At 38.4% G+C, this 23,958-nt stretch overlaps 1 protein-coding gene across 4 annotated transcripts in view; it reads left to right on the forward strand.

Annotated features, from left to right (window-relative positions):
• ITPK1 (inositol-tetrakisphosphate 1-kinase) overlaps positions 1-23,958 on the forward strand; it is a 509,696-nt gene that overhangs the window by 441,714 nt on the left and 44,024 nt on the right. For all 4 annotated transcript variants that reach the window (XM_053697538.1, XM_053697536.1, XM_053697537.1 and 1 more), the window contains 3 exons: positions 12,724-12,822; positions 16,033-16,073; positions 18,834-18,999. In XM_053697538.1, coding sequence (XP_053553513.1) covers positions 12,724-12,822; positions 16,033-16,073; positions 18,834-18,999 — 306 coding nt within the window. The remainder of the gene's footprint in view (positions 1-12,723; positions 12,823-16,032; positions 16,074-18,833; positions 19,000-23,958) is intronic.

Here is a 23,958-nt window from a genome sequence, read left to right on the forward strand (position 1 = left end):
TGCGTACATCAACCATCAGGGGGGAACAAGGAGTTCCCTAGCGATGGAAGAAGTGACCAAAATCATTCTATGGGCGGAGTCTCACTCCTGCCACCTGTCCGCTATCCACATCCCAGGAGTGGAAAATTGGGAAGCGGATTTTCTGAGTCGTCAGACATTGCATCCGGGGGAGTGGGAACTCCATCCGGAAATCTTTGCCCAAGTCACTCAGCTGTGGGGCATTCCAGACATGGATCTGATGGCCTCTCGTCAGAACTTCAAAGTTCCTTGCTACGGGTCCAGATCCAGGGATCCCAAGGCGGCTCTAGTGGATGCACTAGTAGCACCTTGGACCTTCAAACTAGCTTATGTGTTCCCGCCGTTTCCTCTCATCCCCAGGCTGGTAGCCAGGATCAATCAGGAGAGGGCGTCGGTGATCTTGATAGCTCCTGCGTGGCCACGCAGGACTTGGTATGCAGATCTGGTGAATATGTCATCGGCTCCACCTTGGAAGCTACCTTTGAGACGAGACCTTCTTGTTCAGGGTCCGTTCGAACATCCGAACCTGGTTTCACTCCAGCTGACTGCTTGGAGATTGAACGCTTGATCTTATCGAAGCGAGGGTTCTCAGATTCTGTTATCGATACTCTTGTTCAGGCCAGAAAGCCTGTAACTAGAAAGATTTACCACAAAATTTGGAAAAAATATATCTGTTGGTGTGAATCTAAAGGATTCCCTTGGGACAAGGTTAAGATTCCTAAGATTCTATCCTTCCTTCAAGAAGGATTGGAAAAAGGATTATCTGCAAGTTCCCTGAAGGGACAGATTTCTGCCTTGTCTGTGTTACTTCACAAAAAGCTGGCAGCTGTGCCAGATGTTCAAGCCTTTGTTCAGGCTCTGGTTAGAATTAAGCCTGTTTACAAACCTTTGACTCCTCCTTGGAGTCTCAATTTAGTTCTTTCAGTTCTTCAGGGGGTTCCGTTTGAACCCTTACATTCCGTTGATATTAAGTTATTATCTTGGAAAGTTTTGTTTTTAGTTGCAATTTCTTCTGCTAGAAGAGTTTCAGAATTATCTGCTCTGCAGTGTTCTCCTCCTTATCTGGTGTTCCATGCAGATAAGGTGGTTTTACGTACTAAACCTGGTTTTCTTCCAAAAGTTGTTTCTAACAAAAACATTAACCAGGAGATTATCGTACCTTCTCTGTGTCCGAAACCAGTTTCAAAGAAGGAACGTTTGTTGCACAATTTGGATGTTGTTCGCGCTCTAAAATTCTATTTAGAAGCTACAAAGGATTTTAGACAAACATCTTCCTTGTTTGTTGTTTATTCCGGTAAAAGGAGAGGTCAAAAAGCAACTTCTACCTCTCTCTCTTTTTGGATTAAAAGCATCATCAGATTGGCTTTCGAGACTGCCGGACGGCAGCCTCCCGAAAGAATCACAGCTCATTCCACTAGGGCTGTGGCTTCCACATGGGCCTTCAAGAACGAGGCTTCTGTTGATCAGATATGTAGGGCAGCGACTTGGTCTTCACTGCACACTTTTACCAAATTTTACAAGTTTGATATTTTTGCTTCTTCTGAGGCTATTTTTGGGAGAAAGGTTTTGCAAACCGTGGTGCCTTCCATTTAGGTGACCTGATTTGCTCCCTCCCTTCATCCGTGTCCTAAAGCTTTGGTATTGGTTCCCACAAGTAAGGATGACGCCGTGGACCGGACACACCTATGTTGGAGAAAACAGAATTTATGTTTACCTGATAAATTACTTTCTCCAACGGTGTGTCCGGTCCACGGCCCGCCCTGGTTTTTTTTAATCAGGTCTGATAATTTATTTTCTTTAACTACAGTCACCACGGTACCATATGGTTTCTCCTATGCAAATATTCCTCCTTAACGTCGGTCGAATGACTGGGGTAGGCGGAGCCTAGGAGGGATCATGTGACCAGCTTTGCTGGGCTCTTTGCCATTTCCTGTTGGGGAAGAGAATATCCCACAAGTAAGGATGACGCCGTGGACCGGACACACCGTTGGAGAAAGTAATTTATCAGGTAAACATAAATTCTGTTTTTATGTTTTCTCCAGGATGGGCTGGAAAAGGGTATATCTGCTAGTTCCCTGAAGGGATAGATATCGGCCCTGTTGGTGTTACTGCACAGAAGATTGGCCGAGCTCTCGAATGTGCGGTCCTTGGAGCCTCAATCTTGTTCTTCATGTTTTACAGCAGGCTCTGTTTGAACTAATGCATTCTGTTGACATTAAATTGTTATCTTGGAAGGTTCTTTTTTGTTGGCTATTGCCTCTGCGCGCAGGGTTTCTGAGATTTCTGCTTTGCAATGTGACCCCCCTTACCTTGTTTTCCATGCTGATAAGGCTGTTTTACGTACTAAATTAGGATTCCTCCCTAAGGTGGATTCTGATCGTAACATTAATCAAGAGATTGTTGTTCCTTCTTTGTGTCCTAATCCTTCTTCAGCGAAGGAACATTGCTTCATAATCTAGGTGGTTTGGGCCTTGAAGTTTTATCTTCAGGCTACTAAGGAATTCAGAAAATCTTCCTCTTTGTTTGTCATCTATACGGGGAAGCCTAAAGGGCAGAAGGCTACTACTTCCCTATCTTTCTGGTTGAGGAGTATCATCCGCTTAGCTTACGAGACAGCGGGACAACAGCCTCCTGAGAGGATAACGGCTCATTCCACTAGAGCAGTGGCTTCCTCCTAATCTTTTAAGAACGAAGCCTCTATGGATCAGATATGCAAGGCGGCTACCTGGTCCTCCTTACACACTTTTTCTAAATTTTACAAGTTTGATGTGTTTGCTTTGGCTGAAGCAACTTTCGGGAGAAAGATTTTGCAGGCTGTGGTGCCCTCAGACTAGGATCCGCCTCTCTCTTGTTCCCTCCCGTTATTCCTTCAGTGTCCTCTGGAGCTTGGGTATAGTTTTCCCAACAGTAAGGACTCTACCTGCCAGGAAGGAAAGGAATTTATCTGGTAATCATAAATTTATGGGGGTTTTTTAAATTTTTTCAAATTTGCTTTATTCTCTTGGTATCCTTTAATAAACCTAGGTAGGCTCATAAGAGCTCAGAAGCATACAAGTGTCTTTAGCACTGTGGAACAATGTTTGTAGAAATACATTTTTTGCAAACACTGCTCCTAAAGAGCGCTGAAGACTCATGCACGCTCCTGAGTCTAACTTTGCTCTTTCCCAAAAGATACCAAGATACAGATAACAAAGTAATTTGCTTTACTGTCCCTTTAAGGCCTGTTTTTTTCCTCACGTCTCACATAGCATATGCACTGAATTGGCATTTCATGCTTGTTGCTAATCTCTTCTCCACTTCGTTCTCACCATCCTGTTCCAGCAAACGGCAGGGTTTAGTAATTGTAGTCACACAGGTCTGTGTAATTATTTACCCATCATTGCACACGCTGCCATACTTCATCACATATTTATTACCTCCCACACGGGCACAGCAGAAAGATGCTGTTCTCCAGCAGCGTCTGTTTTAGACATTGGGATAATGCCCTAATCTTGTGTAGGCTGCTCATGAAGAAACTGAAGAGAAAATTCATATCCTAACGTGGTATCAACTTGCCTCAAAGTATCACTTCTGTGCCAATATTTGCTTTATAAAGATTTAAACTTTAAAAAACAAACAAAATAAAAAATAAAAATCCATCATGGACCTGAATAAGCCCTCTTGCAAAAGGTTATGTTAAAGGACCAGTCAACACAGTAGATTTGCATAATGAACAAATGCAAGATAACAAGACATTGCAATAGCACTTAGTCTGAACTTCAAATGAGTAGTAGAATTTTTTTCTGACAATTTTAAAAGTTATGTCTTTTTCCACTCCCACTGTACCATGTGACAGCCACCAGCCATTCACATATGCATACACGTACCATGTGACAGCCATCAGCCATTCACAAATGCATACACACTTATTTTTGCACATGCTCAGTAGGAGCTGGTGACTCAAAAAGTTTAAATATAAAAAGACTCTGCACATTTTGTTAATGGAAGTAAATTGGAAAGTTGTTTAAAATGGCATGCTTTATCTGAATAATGAAAGTTTAAATTTGATTGAGTGTCCCTTTAAAGGGATAGAAAAGTCCAAATTAAACTTTCATGATTCAGATAGGACATGTATATTGAAACATCTTCCTCAGAAAGTTTAAAATAACACGATTTTAGGCTTTTATACAAATTTCTAAACCCTTGAAGGCCGCCTCTTTTCTGAATGCATTTGACAGTTTTTCACAGCTAGAGGGCGTTAGTGCATGTATTTCATATACATAGCATTGTGCTCATGTACGTGAAGTTATTTAAAAGTCATCACTAATTACCTGTTATGCAAGTCTGTCAAAAGATCTGAGATAAGGGGGTAGTCAGCAGAAGCTTAGCTACAAGGTGATTACAGAGGTAAAAAGTATATTTCTATAACAGTGTTGGTTATGCAAAACTGGGGAATAGTAAATAAAGGGATTATCTATATATTTTTTAAAAAATTAAACATTTTGGTGTTTACTATCCCTTTAAAGCTGGTAATATTGATTTTAAAACTAACAGGAAGTGATGTTGGGCCTTTAAGGCCTATTTCCTGATTGGCCGATAATCTGCTTTTTGGTGGTAGTGAAACAATTTAATAAGAATATTTTTTTCTCAGTACAGGAACATCCATTTTACAAAAACTTGCAAACTGAAAAACATTTTAAAATGTCCTTTTTTTAGTAACAATGAATAGAAAAAATTGTGTTGTGTTTTTTTTTTTTTTGTTTTTTTTTACCCCGTAACTTTACAGCCAAGACTGCTGGAGCTTCCTGAAGCTGCGACGTGTATATGTTATGCAGAACGATGGCGTTTGTACCACATGACGTATATATATTTGAGATTGGGTAAAGTGGTTAATAAAAATATAAACTAGCATGATTCAAATAGAACTTTAAAAGCTTTCTAGTATGCTTGTCAAATTTACTTCTTGATCCTTTGGTGAAGAGCATACTTAGGTAGGCACATTAAAGTGCACGTGTCTTAAGCAGTAGTGTTTGTAATAATATTATACACCGTTGAGCACTATATGGTAGTGAAAAAGTTTTAGTCTTAGAAACATTGTTGTAAACACTGCTGCCATATAGTTCTTAAAAGGAAAGTAAAGTTAAAATTAAACTTAGAATGATTGAATAGAGCATGAAATTTTAAACAACTTTCCAATTAACTTTTATATTATCAGTTGTATGTAGTTCTCTTGGGATCCTTTGTTAAAGAGCAATCCTAGGTGAGCTCAGGAGCGTGCACATGTCTTAAACCATCTGACAAAATATATAAAAAGAACAAAGCAAATTTGATAATAGAAGTGAATTGGAAAGCTGTTTAAAATTGCATACTCTACCTGTATTATCAAATTTAATTTTGACTTTGCTGTCCCTTTAATATACACATGCTCCTACACCTACTTAGATATGTAATGTCGATTAAACACACAAGGGTTTAATCTTCTTTTTTTTTTTAATTTGTTCCTACCTGGCCATAAAAACAGTAAATATCTCCAGTTTTATTGAACACTCCCTGTATACAGAGTGCTGAATAATGTGTTCCATCTTAAGATATTTACTATTCTGTTTACTTGCCTGAGGCTGATCACACCCAGTATTCTCCACTTTATCATAAAATAAGAGGGAAATCGTGATTAACCCTAAGGTGACACATTTTTGGAAGCTCTATCCATATGGCAGACAGTACATTATTACCCTGATATAAAAATGCGGTTAAGTAGCCTCAATCTTCGCTCTGATTCCATCTTATTGGAATGTGGCTCTGTGTTTTAGCTACTAAGGAACATTTAACACCTGCTAAAATGCTAGCACAAGTGAAAACAGCAACTGCAATGTCCCTTTAAAATAGAAATACTACGTTCCAATTTGATTTCCTTTACAACACAGTAGTTTTGAGGAAAGTGTTCTGTAAAGTCACTTTATTCCACTAACATTTTAAAGGCAAAATGCATCTGCCCAAATACATATTTTGTCAGTGCACTTGGACTACAAGGTGATGTTGATTTAATTTCCACTAGATGGTGACATTGTACAGTCCCAGCTGCAGGTCTGAATGCAATTTAAAATGGAGATTGATACGTTTGATCAAATTGCTCTTTAATAAGGAACACTTACAAAATTAATAGCTCGTACCAAATGAACTGAATGTTCTATTATATCCATACAACATTAGATTTGCATAATAAACAACTGCATGATAACAAGACAATGCAATAGCACTTAGTAGATTTTTTTTTTCTGACAAATTACAAAGTTATGTCTATTTCCTGTATCGTGTGACGGGCATCAGCCAACCACAAATGCATATACGTATATTCTGTGAATTCTTGCACATGCTCAGTAGGAGCTGGTGACTCAAAAGTGTAAAAATAAAAAGACTGTGCACATTTTGTTATTGGAAGTAAATTAGAAAGTTGTTTAAAATTGCCTGCTCTATCTGAATCATGAAAGTTTAATTTTGACTTTAGTGTCCCTTTAACATAAAGCTGCAGTGCATTATTTCACCCGTGCACGGTATATCTATTATATAACTTTAGAGCATGTTTTTTTATCACTAGCGGCACTGCAACTCTGTGTTTAACCCCCACAAAGGAGTAAAACACATAGTCAAAGTACTGCTTTGAACCCACAGAGCACTGGTGACCCCAAGCAGAAACTTCAGCTGATCCAATTAGTAGCTCTAGTCGCTGTACTTTCAAAATGTATCAGCAAAATGTGCAGGGCTTTGATGTTCAATAGCTCTATAGGCATACAACCCTTAAAGTATTTTGAATATTTTAACTAATTCTTGTTTGTTGTGACCATTTAAAGACATAGGCAAATGTTTGTGTTTTAACTATTATTGAAAATGCATAAATATCATAATTAAAATGTTATAAATCTGGGACTACAATGTTAAAAGCATTTTTAACTTTCTTTTAGTAGTACATTTACATATTTCCCTTGGTAAGCTTAGGCTGTAGTGTTAAGTTTCGGAATTATACAAGCAACCTGTATGAATGCAGTAGATTCAGACACACTGGTAAACTAGTGCTATATAGGTAGAATCACTGTTAAATAAAGAATACTGTACACAAACTCATAGTGATCTATCTTTAGATAGTAGACATTCAGCATTGCATGCTGCAGCTAAACCTCCTTCTACAGGTTGCTTGCATAACTTTGCTACATACAGTGCTGCAGCCATATTTAGTGCTCAAGTCATGTACATACCGAACCTTCATAAAAGTTTCAACCATCAAGAGAATGAGATTAATTTGATAATACAAGTGAAATGGAAAGATTTTTTTAAAGTGTATGCTCTTTCTAAATAATTTAAATTCTGTTTGACTTCAATTTCCCTTTTTTAACTCTTTATGGGTAATATGATCTTGATCCTTATGTCCCTTTAAGGATCATCTGTCATGTAGAGAGAGAGAGAATCATGTCCATTCTTGGCTGCTTCTGATTAAACATTACAGAGGGCCATTTAGGGAATAGCTTTTGGCAGCATTTCATCCTGATGGGGGTGATCTATTGCACTAGTAATGTGTTTATTTTCCAGGAGTTTGGTTTTGTGCTAAGCTTGCAAACTAAAGAGGTGTTTATGCCTAGATGCAAGATGCCAAGCTCTGGCTATTCCTATGAAGAGTGTAGCAAGCCTTTTACAGTAAACACTCATGGGGCTGTCAGTATTTTACATTGTGCTAGATGATTTACATAGCTTTACGAAATCCCTTGTGTCTTCCTCTGAAATCCTACATTAAATGGAATCACATACAATATATTCTAAGCAATGCTGGGTTTTTTTCCTGATTCAGGTGAACAGTTTGAAGTCACAGGGTGCATGGAACGCGTTGGGGGAGGGTAACTAGAAAGGGTGGCTGGGTAATATAAGATAAACATATAATCCTGGAATACACCACAGAGTTAGTCGGAAAAATACTAAAGATTCCAGACTATCTTTAGAGATGATGTTTTGGACAATTACTTTTATTTTATACCTTTTGTTACATGGGTACTGTTCTAAAATATTTTCTCCCCTTTTAATGTGTTCCATTTAACCTGATGGAGTGTATTAAATTGTTTACAAAAAGCTTTATTTTGAAATAGTTGCTTTTACCTGTTTAAACTACCACCTCTACTGAAAATTTGCAATATTGCAGTAGGAAAGATATGTAAACAAGAAACCCCCCCGATTAGGGAGAAAGCCTTTTCCATTTGAAATTGTAAATGCTTCAAATACAATGAACTCTTATCAGCTGCTTGCTTGGGTACATTGCTAGGTTAATTAACGAAGCCATATGTGACATTTTTGCTTATTAACATTAAGGTGAATTAGGCAGCACTAGGTATACAAGGGTTTTATAGAACATTGCAATGTAAACCAACTAAAAAACTGTGTTCAAGTCAAAAGGCTGATGAAAATTATTAGTAGAACATGTTCTGGAGTACAAATGTAAACTGTATGTAAAATTATTTTTCTATCTAAACAAATAATTTTTCTGTAGTGTAGCTTCCCCACTCAATTCCCTCCCCCCTCCCCCTCTCAGATCCCTTTCTCTTTCAACATTTATTCCCCCCTCCCTCCTTCCCATACATTTTATTGAATGTCAATGAAGCGTGCGTGCGCACGCCCCCTTGCGCGCTCTCGCACACTTGAGGGACACAGGAACCGGAACCGGCAAGCAATGGGCCGCCCACCCGCCTCCCTGCTATGGCTTCCACCCACCAACTATCCGCACCATCGCTGGCCGATGCAAAGAGGATCACAGAGTGTCTCTCTCTGCATCGGTGGGTAAAAAAGGGTATTGGAAGCGATCACAATAGTTTCCACCACTTGAAACCCCAGAGGACGTGTCAGACACGTCCTTGGTCCTTAACTGAAACTTTTTGTAGGACCTGCCTGACACGTCCTTGGTCGTTAAAGGGTTAAAGAAGGAATTTTTGTTGTTATTCTCCCACCCCCTCCCCTCGGCTGTATTTTAGTCCAGGTATTACCATCAGTGGGACATCTTGACTACAACTGTTTGTCCATGGAAAAAATGTTACAGGGACAGTAAAGTCAAAATTAAACTTTTATGATTAGGATAGAGTGTGCAATTTTAAACAACTTTCCAATTTACTTCTGTAATCAAATTTGCTTCGTTTTCTTGGTATCATTTATTGAAGAGTAAAACTAGGTTGGCTCATAAGAGCTCATGAGTGGGCACGTGTCTTTAGTACTCTAGGGCAGCAGTGTTTAGAAACATTATTTGTAGCTTTGTTATACAATGTTGAAAAACATGGCTACCATAGAGTACTAAAGACACGTGCCCACTCCTGAGCTCTTATGAGCCTACCTAGTTTTACTCTTCAATAAAAGATACCAAGAAAATGAAGCAAATTTGATAACAGAAGTAAATTGGAAAGTGGTTTAAATTGCATGCTCTGTACCAAATCGGAATCTAATTGAGACTTTACTGTCCCTTTAAAAGAACATATAACTTAAAAAAAAATGCTATAATGTGTTGGAGCATTTTATTTTTGCACTGTTTTCTGCATATAAGTATGAGCTATAAATCTAAATATGTTTTAACACTTGATACCTAAATTAAGAGGTAAAATTGATAATAGTTACATTGGAAAGTTCTTAAAAATGCAATACTTAACCACAAAAGTTCAAAATGATTTCTCTGTCCCTTTAAAACAAACCATGTTGTACTAGATAACAATAAGTTTGTGATTAGGAACATTTAGTGTTGCGTATCGGATAACTCTTTGGATATTTGGAACTCTCCCACTTGCATAGTGTGAGCGTTGATAGCTTCAGGCACGGATACAAAACACCCAGTAGAATGCTGGATTAATTCCCAGCTTAATTAGTCCTTCTATTAGGCTTACATCAGAGGCCCTCTGCTCTGTTACAGACACATACCCTATCCATCAGCATCACAGTGCAGCTGCAGTCAGTTTTAGGTCTACTTTAGTTTTCACTCTGAATTCATGAATTTGTTTTGAAAGCTGAACACCCTCTTGTTTTGCCTGGTCTTTCCTACTTTCTATAATACCTGGGGGTTTTTTTTACTGCCCTATGTCCGTGCTTGACAAATCCTGGCGCCCCCGGCGACCTTGGCTCCTAAACTGTTATTTCTGCATCCCTCTTGTTTGGCTAGCTATTTGGTATGCTTGGCTGTATATTTGTCCCCCTAATCCTATGCTCTCTTGCTTGAACTGGTAATAGACTTCTATTAAAATAGGGCACTATTGTGTAGTTCCATATTTTTTTCCGGTAAATAAATCATCTGCATTTCTTTGCAATTATATATTGTTTGTCGTAGAGAATACCTAGGTGCATATAGTTTCACTGTTTGAAGACAGCACTACCTAGACCTCTTTCATGTTTGGCACAGGCTGTGCTTGACATGAACTTTACTGCATACACTAATATCCACCCAGCCAAACTTTATCATTTATACTGACCATTATTTTGATAGATCAAGGTCCAACATTACAATTGCAGTGTGTCTGAAGCACTGGATGGCTACACACTTGCAAGAATACTTTTGACCACTAGATGGAAGCAGTGAGTGCACTCTATATACCCTTGTTAATAGCATTCTTGCAAAATTGCTTTTCAAATAACGATATCAAGAAAAAGAAGTGCATTTAACAGTAGCACTAAATTAGAAAATATTTTTAAAATGATACATTCTATCTGAATCATGAAATAAAAACAAAATGGGTTTCATTCATGTTCCTTTTTTAAAGTCCACAGCCCTTATAGATTTGAGCCTCTTGGCTCATAGAGGGGTGTAATGTGTAGCAATGACCATGAGGTTAAACATTGCTTTTAGCCCGTAATTGCATTCTGTCATCTTCATTTTCCTCATTGTGTTCATGTGACTGTTTGTCATAAATAGGGATGAGTAATTGTTCTGGATTGTAAGTTTAAAACCATGAATGACGACCACGCTTGTTTTCTCTGAATGAGTTTTTGAATATTTGCCAGCATTTGCTATTTTACACTGATGTTAGTTTCTCTATTTATAAAGTTACATTTAAAGGGATACTAAACCCAATTTTTTTATTTCATGATTCAGAAAGAGCATGCAATTTTCAGCAACTTTCTAATTTACTCCTATTCATTTTTTTTCATTCTCTATCTTAATCGCATGCTGTATGTTAATCGCGAAAGACAAAAATTGGGTTCAGTATCCTTTTAACACCACTGCAAAACAATGAGATATTAAGTAAATAGTATTTGCTACAGTTTAACAAGAACCATTCTCTTGCTATCTTTATTTAAAAAGCAGGAATTTAAAGCTTAGGAGCCAGCCCATTTTAGGTTCAGCACCCTGGATAGCGCTTACTTATTGGTGACTACATTTAGCAAAGCAATAAGCAAGTACAACCCAGGTTCTCAACCAAAAATGGGACGGCTCTTAAAGGGACAGTCAACACCAGAATTTTTGTTGTTTTAAAAGATAGATAATCCCTTAATTACCAATTTCCCAGTTTTGCATAACCAACACAGTTATAATTATACATGTTTTACCTTGCTAATTACCTTGTATCTAAGCATCAGCAGACAGCCCCCTTATTTCAGTTCTTTTGACAGACTTGCATTTTAGCCAATCAGAGCTGTCTCCATGGTAAATTCACGTGCATGAGCTCAATGTTATCTATATGAAACATGTGAACGAATGCCCTTTAGTGGTTAAAAACGATCAAAATGCATTTAGATAAGAGGCGGACTTCAAGGTCTAAGAGATTAGCATATGAACCTCCTAGGTTTAGCTTTCAACTAAGAATACCAAGAGAACAAAGCAAAATTTGTGATAAAAGTAAATTGGAAAGTTGTTTAAAATTACATGCCCTATTTGAAACATGAAAGTTTTTTTTTTACTTGACTGTCCCTTTAAGCTTTACATTCCTACTTTTTAAATAAAGATAGCAAGAGAACAAAGGATAAAAAGAGTAAAATAGAAAGTTGCTTAAAATTGCATGGCTCATTAAAGAAAAAAAAAAGATTGATTTTTATCTTCTTGTATAACAGACTATCTCCTCTATGCTGTACTCCAGTGTTCTCCCCAGGACTTATTTAATGGGCACACTACGCGGCTGATTTAACTGACCACCTGGCTAAAATTTAAGACAATTGTCTCCATTTAGGAAGCTGCAGATTCAGCTTTGGAGCTCCTTCAGCTGCAGGTTTGCATGATCGAGTCTGCAGCTGATAGTTAAGAAGAAGCGATCATCAGACCAATACTTCCTAGCCTATTACGCCAGCTTTGAGCTTGTTGTTTGCAATCCCCCCCTGCTTGTCCGATGGGTGTGATTGACAGTCCCTCCTCTTGCGCATCTGCTTGTACAACAATTAAATGTGGCAAGGGTATTGCTGCCTGCTAGCCTCAATTCTGAGCAGACAGGTTTGGAGTTGCCGGGTGGATATGGGAGGACATTTCTTAAATGGAGCCCAATATTTAATTTAAAATTTGCTAATTTTTCAATGCTTAGATTATCATTAAATACATTTGTTAAATTATGTAATTAATTTGTGCCTTGTATAACAGTAAATGTTATAATTTTACAAAGTATTACACTGCCTCCACGCAGCTACTTCATAATGCCACACGGTTGGCAACATTTTCTGTGGAGAACACTGTTGTCTTAACTAGTGACAATTTATCAAAACTGACCAACCATTCTTGTTTAATTTCTCTAACAGATGAGCGGCTTTGCTCCCCTCCCTTCATGGAACTGATGACAGAAGCTAGCGATGATACAATAAAGCTTATTGAAAAAAATGGACTTGCATTCCCATTCAGTGCGTATAATAAAATACTGAACATTTTTTCTATTCAGTCTCCTTTACACTGTCTCCATGACCCACTATGCACAACCAACTAGTGTTTTTTTGTTTGTTTTTTACTTTCCTAGCAATACGTTTCAACAATACTTAAAGGACAAGTAAATACAGTAGATTTATATAATCAACAAATGCATGATAATAAGGCAATACCATAGTACTTGATCTTAACTTCAAATGACTATTAGATTTTTTCAAAATAATGCCTTTTTCTCCAACATAGGTGTGTCCGGTCCACGGCGTCATCCTTACTTGTGGGATATTCTCTTCCCCAACAGGAAATGGCAAAGAGCCCAGCAAAGCTGGTCACATGATCCCTCCTAGGCTCCGCCTACCCCAGTCATTCTCTTTGCCGTTGTACAGGCAACATCTCCACGGAGATGGCTTAGAGTTTTTTAGTGTTTAAGTTCAGGGTCCGTTCGAACATCCGAATCTGGTTTCACTCCAGCTGACTGCCTGGAGATTGAACGCTTGATTTTATCGAAGCGAGGTTTCTCAGATTCTGTTATCGATACTCTTGTTCAGGCCAGAAAGCCTGTAACTAGAAAGATTTACCACAAAATTTGGAAAAAATATATCTGTTGGTGTGAATCTAAAGGATTCCCTTGGGACAAGGTTAAGATTCCTAGGATTCTATCCTTCCTTCAAGAAGGATTGGAAAAAGGATTATCGGCAAGTTCCCTGAAGGGACAGATTTCTGCCTTGTCGGTGTTACTTCACAAAAAGCTGGCAGCTGTGCCAGATGTTCAAGCCTTTGTTCAGGCTCTGGTTAGAATTAAGCCTGTTTACAAACCCTTGACTCCTCCTTGGAGTCTCAATTTAGTTCTTTCGGTTCTTCAGGGGGTTCCGTTTGAACCCTTACATTCCGTTGATATTAAGTTATTATCTTGGAAAGTTTTGTTTTTAGTTGCAATTTCTTCTGCTAGAAGAGTTTCAGAATTATCTGCTCTGCAGTGTTCCCCTCCTTATCTGGTGTTCCATGCAGATAAGGTGGTTTTACGTACTAAACCTGGTTTTCTTCCAAAAGTTGTTTCTAACAAAAACATTAACCAGGAGATTATCGTACCTTCTCTGTGTCCGAAACCAGTTTCAAAGAAGGAACGTTTGTTGCACAATTTGGATGTTGTTCGCGCTCTAAAATTCTATTTAGATGCTACGAAGGATTTTAGACAAACATCTTCCTTGTTTGTTGTTTACTCAGGTAAAAGGAGAGGTCAAAAAGCTACTTCTACCTCTCTCTCTTTTTGGATTAAAAGCATCATCAGATTGGCTTATGAGACTGCCGGACGGCAGCCTCCCGAAAGAATCACAGCTCATTCCACTAGGGCTGTGGCTTCCACATGGGCCTTCAAGAACGAGGCTTCTGTTGATCAGATATGTAGGGCAGCGACTTGGTCTTCACTGCACACTTTTACCAAATTTTACAAGTTTGATACTTTTGCTTCTTCTGAGGCTATTTTTGGGAGAAAGGTTTTGCAAGCCGTGGTGCCTTCCATTTAGGTGACCTGATTTGCTCCCTCCCTTCATCCGTGTCCTAAAGCTTTGGTATTGGTTCCCACAAGTAAGGATGACGCCGTGGACCGGACACACCTATGTTGGAGAAAACAGAATTTATGTTTACCTGATAAATTTCTTTCTCCAACGGTGTGTCCGGTCCACGGCCCGCCCTGGTTTTTTTAATCAGGTCTGATAATTTATTTTCTTTAACTACAGTCACCACGGTACCATATGGTTTCTCCTATGCAAATATTCCTCCTTAACGTCGGTCGAATGACTGGGGTAGGCGGAGCCTAGGAGGGATCATGTGACCAGCTTTGCTGGGCTCTTTGCCATTTCCTGTTGGGGAAGAGAATATCCCACAAGTAAGGATGACGCCGTGGACCGGACACACCGTTGGAGAAAGAAATTTATCAGGTAAACATAAATTCTGTTTTCCATTCGCCCTGTATCATGTGACAGCTATGAGCCAATCACAAATCCATATACATATATTCTGTGAAGTCTTGCACATGCTCAGTAGGAGCCGATGACTCAAAAAAGTGTAAATATTAAGACTGTGCACATTTTGTTAATGGAAGTAAATTGGAAAGTTGTTTAAAATTGCTGCTCTAGCTGAATCATGAAAGTTTAAAGGGACAGTCTACACCAGAATTTTTATTGTTTTAAAAGATAGATAATCCCTTTATTACCCATTCCCTAGTCTTGCATAACCAACACAGTTATAATAATATACTTTTAACCTCTGTGATTATCTTGTATCTAAGCCTCTGCAAACTGCCCCTTTATTTCAGTTCTTTTGACAGACTTGCAGTTTAGCCAATCACTGCCTGCTCCCAGATAACTTCACGTGCACGAGCACAGTGTTATCTATATGAAATACGTGAACTAACACCCTCTAGTGGTGAAAAACTGTTCAAATGCATTCTGAAAAGAGGTGGCCTTCAAGGTCTAAGAAATTAGCATATGAACCTCCTAGATTAAGCTTTCAACTAAAAATACCAAGAGAACAAAGCAAAATTGGTGATAAAAGTAAATTGGAAAATTGTTTAAAATTACATGCTCTATCTGAATCATGAAAGTTTATTTTGGCCTAGACTGTCTCTTTAATTTTGACTGGAGTATTTGCCTTGCAATTATGCTTGTCCTGAGTACTTGAACAGGAGGGTACAAATAACCTGAGAGATTTAAAGATTACAATACAAGATAAAGTTGAAACGTAAGCATAGATTGAACACGAACATACACATACATATAGTAGAAGGTTAAAGGGATACTGAACCCAAATTTATTTTGTTTATGATTCAGATAGAGCATGCAATTTTAAGCAACTTTATAATTAACTCCTATGTTCAATTTTTCTTTATTCTCTATCTTAATCGCAAAAGAAAAAAAAATGGGTTCAGTATCCTTTTACCCCGCTGCAAAACAATGAGATATAAGTAAATAGTATTAGCTACAGCTTAACAAGAACCGTTTATATACTTTAGACTACACATTTTTTTTTAAATTTAAATACTTTGTTTCATATTTTTGCTTTTATATCAGCCAGTGATTTCGGCCAATCAGAGGCTGCACCTGCTGACTTATAGGAACCAACGTGAGAATGATGCAGCTAAAGTTCTGTATTTTCTTGTTTTATTTTTAACTGCATTTCTCCTTTTCTTTTAGTTTGTAAAACAAGAGTAGCCCATGGGACCAACTCACATGAGGTAAGTGTGCGCATCCAAAAAGGTCATCAAAAACGAATTATTTACCATTTCCTCTACATGTCGCTTTTATTTATAATTCTAATGCAACCCTTGCAGACAATACCTAATCACTCAGCAGTTTGTGTTAAAGAGACATGGAAAAAAAAAACATAAAATCATTACCTCCCTAACAAATATTCACTGCTTCAATAGAAAACATTGAATCAAAGATGGCTTTTCTGCTTTTTTTAAATTAATGTATCTCACTTTTAAGGGACATTAAACACTAAATAAATGTTAGATAGAATGATGCTGTAAAAAAAAAAAAAGATTAGTTTGAGAATAACATGTAGATGCATTAAATCATTAGCTGTTTAAATATTGACAAAATAAGTGTAAAGTTTTAGTGTCTATTAAACAATGGGAGCTGCCATGTTGTAACTTAGGTTACCTTCTCTGCTGTGGCTAATTAAAGACAATTATAAATAGGTCACTGGAGTGTGCAGCCAATGGCTGTGTGGAATATAACAGTGTTCTGCACTTCCTTTTCTAACAGGAACTGAAATGCTCACAATTTCAGATTGGAATTACAGGAAAAGGGACAAAATAATTAATGAAAGTATATTACAGAGTTTTTGATATATATACAATTTTATTTTTTCTGTCTTTTTTTGTTTGTTTTTTTCCACTGTAACCAGAAAGGCTGGAGTGTATCTTGCAGGATTCAGAACACTGACCCTGCAACATCATTCTATACAGTAATTCTTTTAAATACAGATGTGATTGTGAATTTACATCTGCCCCTAACCAGCTACGGAAAAGGAGATAACATATTTACAACAGGCTTTGTCCTTGCATTTGTCTGAGACCGCAAAACAATGCAAAGAGTCTTACCAATTTAATTGCAGATATGCATTATGCATATACCAAAAAATAACTTATTTCCCTATAAATATGTCTACATTATGTTCTGTGGTAAAACTGTGTGTTTGGAAATAGAGTTGGCTGTCTGCTTAGGAGTTCTGTCACATAGATGTGACTTAAAGGGATACTGAACCCAACATTTTTATTTCGTGATTTAGATAGAGCATGCAATTTTAAACAACTTTATCATTTACTCCTTTAATCAATTTTTCTTCATTCTCTTGCTATCTTTATTTAAAAAAGAAAGTCCAGACCCTGGAAAGCACTTGTTTATTGGTGGATGAATTTATCCACCAATCATTAAGGACAACCCAGGTTGTTCATCAAAAATGGGCCGGCATCTAAACTTACATTCTTGCTTTTCAAATAAAAATATTAAGAGAATGAAGAATATTTGATAATAGGAGTAAATTAGAAAGTTCCTTAAAATTGCATGCTCTATCTGAATCACAAAAGAAAAAATTTGGGTTCAGTGTCCCTTTAAGGTCATTTTTTTCCAGAAACTGTCAAACCTTAGCTAAGTTTACCAGAAGCCCCATATATTAATGTACACCTTAGAATAATTATCCCCTCCCTCCATCTCTTAGCTAATTCTAGATGATCTTGGGTTAGCAGGATAATCTTTTTTTATTTTCCGTGGTCCTCTTGTCTTCATACTGTATATAGCCTTTGGCAGTGTGATGCCTCATCTCATGTAATGAATCGGGTGAGGGATTCTGAAGTACCAAACACTTGTCAAGGGGATAAACGTTGGAGTATACTTTATTGCTAATGCGTCCGAGCTGTCACTGAAATGTCTAGTGCACTGCAGTGTCTGGAAGAACTCGCTTGTAAACAGGACAGACACATTTAAATTGTTCTAGCACTTAAAGTGCCATTCTACACCAAATAGATGCTCACTCTAATGATATCTTAAAGGCAAAGATTAGCCTGAGAACAATATGCAGATATTTTTTTAAAATTAAATTTACTATTTTAATATTGAAAAAATAAGTGTAAAGTTTAAGTGGATATATGGGCAGTCGTGGTGTAGGTTTATGCAAGAATAAAAAAAAAGTAGGGGAAAAAAGTCCAAAATGGAAAATATGTTTGGAAAAAGAATATACTTAACAAATTGCAAAGGTAGGAGCATATGCTTAATCGAAGTGCAGTCTCCTGAGCCTACTTCAGTAAGCCCTCAAAGAAAGGACCTAAATTTCAACAAGGGATACAAAAAGAATTGTGGTCTTATTTATTTAAAGGGGCAGTAAACTCATAATTAAAAATTCATGATTCATATAGAGCATGCAATTTTAAAAAAGCAGAACACATTGGTAAGCCAATGAGAAGAAACATATACATGCATCCACCTATCGGCAGCTAGCTCCCAGCCCCTGAGCCTACATAAGTTTGCTTTTCAAATAAGGAAACCAAGAGAATGAAGCAAATTAGATAATAGACGTAAAATATAATATTTGTTTAAAATGATGTGGTCTATCTGTATCATGAAAGAAGAATTTTGGGTTTCATGTCCCTTTAAGTGGCTATATGGGCAGTCGCGGTGTAGGTTCATGCAAGAATAAAAAAAAGTAGGGAAAAAAAGTTCAAAATGGAAAATGTGTTTTGAAAAAGAATATCTGTGGGATATTTCTCTACAAGTGTGGACAAAGCTAATATGAAAAAATTGTTATTTGGGCCAAATTGAGTGATCCACCTGAATTAATTGTAGGCACGAATTTGTAGAGCAAATAAGAATACATTTGCAATAATATTTTAAAATGAAATAGCAATTCAGATTCTAAGACCCTTTGTATCATGTAAATCGTTTAGTTCTTACTATTTTAGTGGCTAATTTATTTTGTGCAATTTACGTTGTAGATGGCGATTATATTTAATCCAGAGGGTTTGCAAGCAATTAAACCTCCCTGTGTGATTCAAAGTTTCATCAGCCACAATGCTGTTCTGTACAAAGTCTTTGTGGTGGGTGAGTCGTACACTGTGGTAGAGCGACCGTCTTTGAAGAACTTTTCCCAAGGATCATCAGGTTAGTAAGAGGGTTAGAAAAAGAAAAGAATACACATTTCACACACACACATATTATTTTTTAATTCTTCCAGCTCCTACTGATGTCTTGATTTATTTTATTTCCATTTGCTTCTGATAACCATCCTTGAAATATATCAAGAGGAGGTTGATGGGGGCCCATCACCATTTCTCTTGTTAAGTGTGTTCAGTCCACGGGTCATCCATTACTTATGGGATATATTCTCCTTCCCAACAGGAAGTTGCAAGAGGATCACCCAAGCAGAGCTGCTATATAGCTCCACCCCTCACATGTCATACCCAGTCATTCTCTTGCAAGTCTCAACAAAGGAGGTTGTGAGAGGAGATAGGAGTAACATTCTTCAATCAAAAGTTTATTATTTTAAAATAGCACCGGAGTGTGCTGTTTGTTCTCTCAGGCAGTATTTAGAAGAAGAATCTGCCTGCGTTTTTTCTATGATCTTAGCAGACGTAACTAAGATCCACTGGCTGTTCTCGCACATTCTGAGGAGTGGGGTAACTTCAGAGAAGGGAATAGCATGCGGGGTCCCCCGCAAATGAGGTATGTGCAGTAAAATATTTTCTAGGAATGGAATTGACTATGAAAACACTGCTGTTACCCATATGACGTAAGTACAGCCTTTAATGCAGTAGTAGCGACTGGTATCAGGCTGATAAATGTATGCGCAGTTGAGTTATTTTCTAGGGACTAGAATTTAACTTTAAATACTGTTAGTACTGAAATAAATGTATGAGCCTTAACTGCAGTAGAAGCGACTGGTAGCAGGCTTAGTGATAACTTTGCATAACACTGGAAAGTTGTTTTTTTAAAACGTTTACTGGCATGTTATTTGTTTTGTGAGGTACTTGGTGATAAATCTTTTTGGGCATGATTTTTTTTCCACATGGCTAACGTATATTTCTGCATAGACACCGTTATATCAGGTCTCCCACTGTTGTGATATGAGTGGGAGGGACCTTTTTTTTTAGCGCCTTGTTGCGCAGTTAAAATTCTAGCACAGTTAAAATTCTAGCACAGTCTTCCTGCTTCTTCCTCTTTGATCCAGGACGTCTCCAGAGAGCTCAGGGGTCTTCAAAATTCATTTTTGAGGGAGGTAATCAGTCACAGCAGACCTGTGACAGTGTGTTTGACTGTGAGAAAAGCGTTAAATCTTAAATTGATTATCCGTTTTGGGTATTGAGGGGTTAATCATCCTTTTGCTAATGGGTGCAATCCTCTGCTAATTTCATACATTTACTGTTTAAAATTGGTTGCTATAACCGTATTAGTTCATTGTTATTTCATTGTTATTTCAACTGTGTTTTTAAAAGCGCTGCAGCGTTTTTTATATTGCTTGTAAACTTATTGAAAGAAATTTCCAAGCTTGATAGCTTCATTGCTAGTCTGTTTAAACATGTCTGACACAGATGAATCTGCTTGCTCATTATGTTTAAAGGCCAATGTGGAGCCCAATAGAAATATGTGTACCAATTGTATTGATGTTACTTTAAATAAAAGTCTGTCTTTACCGGTAAAGAAATTATCACCAGACAACGAGGGGGAAGTTATGCCGCCTAACTCTCCTCACGTGTCAGTACCTTCGCCTCCCGCTCAGGAGGTGCGTGAGATTGTGGCGCCAAGCACATCAAGGCACTTACAAATCACTTTACAAGATATGGCTAATGTTATGAAAGAAGTATTATCTAATTTGCCTGAGTTAAGAGGCAAGCACGATAGCTCTGGGTTAAGGACAGAGCGCGCTGATGATATGAGGGCCATGTCTGACACTGCGTCACAATTTGCAGAACATGAGGACGGAGAGCTTCATTCTGTGGGTGACGGATCTGATCCAGGGAGACTGGATTCAGAAATATCAAATTTTAAATTTAAGCTTGAGAACCTCCGTGTATTACTAGGGGAGGTATTAGCGGCTCTGAATGATTGCGACACGGTTGCAATCCCAGAGAAATTATGTAGGCTGGTTAAATACTATGCGGTACCGGTGTGTACTGACGTTTTTCCTATACCTAAAAGGCTTACAGAGATTATTAACAAGGAGTGGGATAAACCCGGTGTGCCTTTTTCCCCTCCTCCAATATTTAGAAAAATGTTCCCAATAGACGCCACCACACGAGACTTATGGCAGACGGTCCCTAAGGTGGAGGGAGCAGTTTCTACTTTAGCCAAGCGTACCACTATTCCGGTGGAGGATAGTTGTGCTTTCTCAGATCCAATGGATAAAAAATTAGAAGGTTACCTTAAGAAAATGTTTGTTCAACAAGGTTTTATATTACAGCCCCTTGCATTCATTGCGCCCGTCACTGCTGCAGCGGCTTTCTGGTTTGAGTCTCTGGAAGAGGCTATTCGCACAGCACCATTGGATGAGACTTTGAACAAGCTTAAAGCCCTTAAGCTAGCTAATGCATTTGTTTCGGATGCCGTTGTGCATTTAACCAAACTAACGGCTAAGAACTCCGGATTCGCCATTCAGGCGCGCAGAGCGCTATGGCTTAAATCCTGGTCAGCAGATGTAACTTCTAAATCTAAATTGCTTAATATTCCTTTCAAAGGGCAAACCTTATTCGGGCCGGGCTTGAAGGAGATTATTGCTGACATTACTGGAGGTAAGGGTCACACCCTTCCTCAGGACAGGGCCAAATCAAAGGCCAAACAGTCTAGTTTTCGTGCCTTTCGTAATTTCAAGGCAGGAGCAGCATCAACTTCCTCCGCTCCAAAACAGGAAGGAACTGCTGCTCGTTACAGACAGGGTTGGAAAAGCAACCAGTCCTGGAACAAGGGCAAGCAGGCCAGAAAGCCTACTTCTGCCCCTAAGACAGCATGATGAGAGGGCCCCCTATCCGGAAACGGATCTAGTGGGGGGCAGACTTTCTCTCTTCGCCCAGGCTTGGGCAAGAGATGTCCAGGATCCCTGGGCGTTGGAGATTATATCTCAGGGATACCTTCTGGACTTCAAAGCTTCTCCTCCACAAGGGAGATTTCATCTTTCAAGGTTATCAGCAAACCAAATAAAGAAAGAGGCTTTTCTTCACTGTGTACAAGACCTCCTAGTAATGGGGGTGATCCACCCAGTTCCGCGGACGGAACAAGGGCAAGGATTTTACTCAAATCTGTTTGTGGTTCCCAAGAAAGAGGGAACCTTCAGACCAATCTTGGACCTAAAAATCTTAAACAAATTCCTAAGAGTTCCATCATTCAAAATGGAAACTATTCAAACCATCCTACCCATGATCCAAGAAGGTCAGTATATGACCACAGTGGACTTAAAGGATGCCTACCTTCACATACCGATTCACAAAGATCATTATCGGTACCTAAGGTTTGCCTTTCTAGACAGGCATTACCAGTTTGTAGCTCTTCCCTTCGGGTTAGCTACGGCCCCGAGAATTTTTACAAAGGTTTTGGCTAGGATTAAGCCTGTGTTTAAAACTGTTGCTCCTCCGTGGAGCTTAAACTTGGTTCTTAAAGTTCTTCAGGGTGTTCCGTTTGAACCCCTTCATTCCATTGATATTAAGCTTTTATCTTGGAAAGTTCTGTTTTTGATGGCTATTTCCTCGGCTCGAAGAGTCTCTGAGTTATCTGCCTTACATTGCGATTCTCCTTATCTGATTTTTCATTCAGACAAGGTAGTTTTGCGTACTAAACCTGGATTTTTACCTAAGGTTGTTTCTAATAGGAATATCAATCAGGAGATTGTTGTTCCATCATTATGTCCTAACCCTTCTTCAAAGAAGGAACGTCTTTTGCATAATCTGGACGTAGTCCGTGCCCTGAAGTTCTACTTACAGGCAACTAAGGATTTTCGGCAAACTTCTTCTCTGTTTGTCGTTTATTCTGGACAGAGGAGAGGTCAAAAGGCTTCGGCCGCCTCTCTCTCTTTTTGGCTTCGTAGCATAATACGTTTAGCCTATGAGACTGCTGGACAGCAGCCCCCTGAAAGAATTACAGCTCATTCCACTAGAGCTGTGGCTTCCACCTGGGCCTTTAAGAATGAGGCCTCTGTTGAACAGATTTGCAAGGCTGCAACTTGGTCTTCACTTCATACCTTTTCAAAATTTTACAAATTTGACACTTTTGCTTCTTCGGAGGCTGGTTTTGGGAGACAGGTTCTACAGGCAGTGGTTCCTTCTGTTTAATGTTCCTGCCTAGTCCCTCCCATCATCCGTGTACTTTAGCTTTGGTATTGGTATCCCATAAGTAATGGATGACCCGTGGACTGAACACACTTAACAAGAGAAAACATAATTTATGCTTACCTGATAAATTTATTTCTCTTGTAGTGTGTTCAGTCCACGGCCCGCCCTGTCTTTTTTTTGAGGCAGTTCTAAATTTTAATTAAAACTCCAGTCACCACTGCACCCTATAGTTTCTCCTTTCTCGTCTTGTTTCGGTCGAATGACTGGATATGACATGTGAGGGGAGGAGCTATATAGCAGCTCTGCTTGGGTGATCCTCTTGCAACTTCCTGTTGGGGAGGAGAATATATCCCATAAGTAATGGATGACCCGTGGACTGAACACACTACAAGAGAAATAAATTTATCAGGTAAGCACAAATTATGTTTTTAATGATTCAGATAGAGCATCCAATTATAAGCAACTTTATAATTTACCCCTTTCATTTATTTTTCTTTGTTCAGGAATTCAAAGCTTAGGAGCCAGCCCATTTTACGTTCAGCACCCTGGATAGTGCTTGCTTATTGATGGCTACATTCAGACAAACAATAAGCAAGCATAACCCAGGTTCTCAACCAAAAATGGGCCGGCTCTTAAGCTTTACATTCCTGCTTTTTAAATAAAGATACCAAGAGAACGAAGAAAATTGATATAGGAGAAAATTAGAAAGTTTCTTAAAATTGCATGCTCTATCTGAATCATTAAAGAAAAAATTTGGGTTTAGTGTCCCTTTAAAGATTCTTGAAAGCCCAACTGTTGGTTTTGT

The sequence above is a fragment of the Bombina bombina genome, chromosome 1, assembly GCF_027579735.1.
Source record: "Bombina bombina isolate aBomBom1 chromosome 1, aBomBom1.pri, whole genome shotgun sequence".
NCBI lineage: Eukaryota > Metazoa > Chordata > Amphibia > Anura > Bombinatoridae > Bombina > Bombina bombina.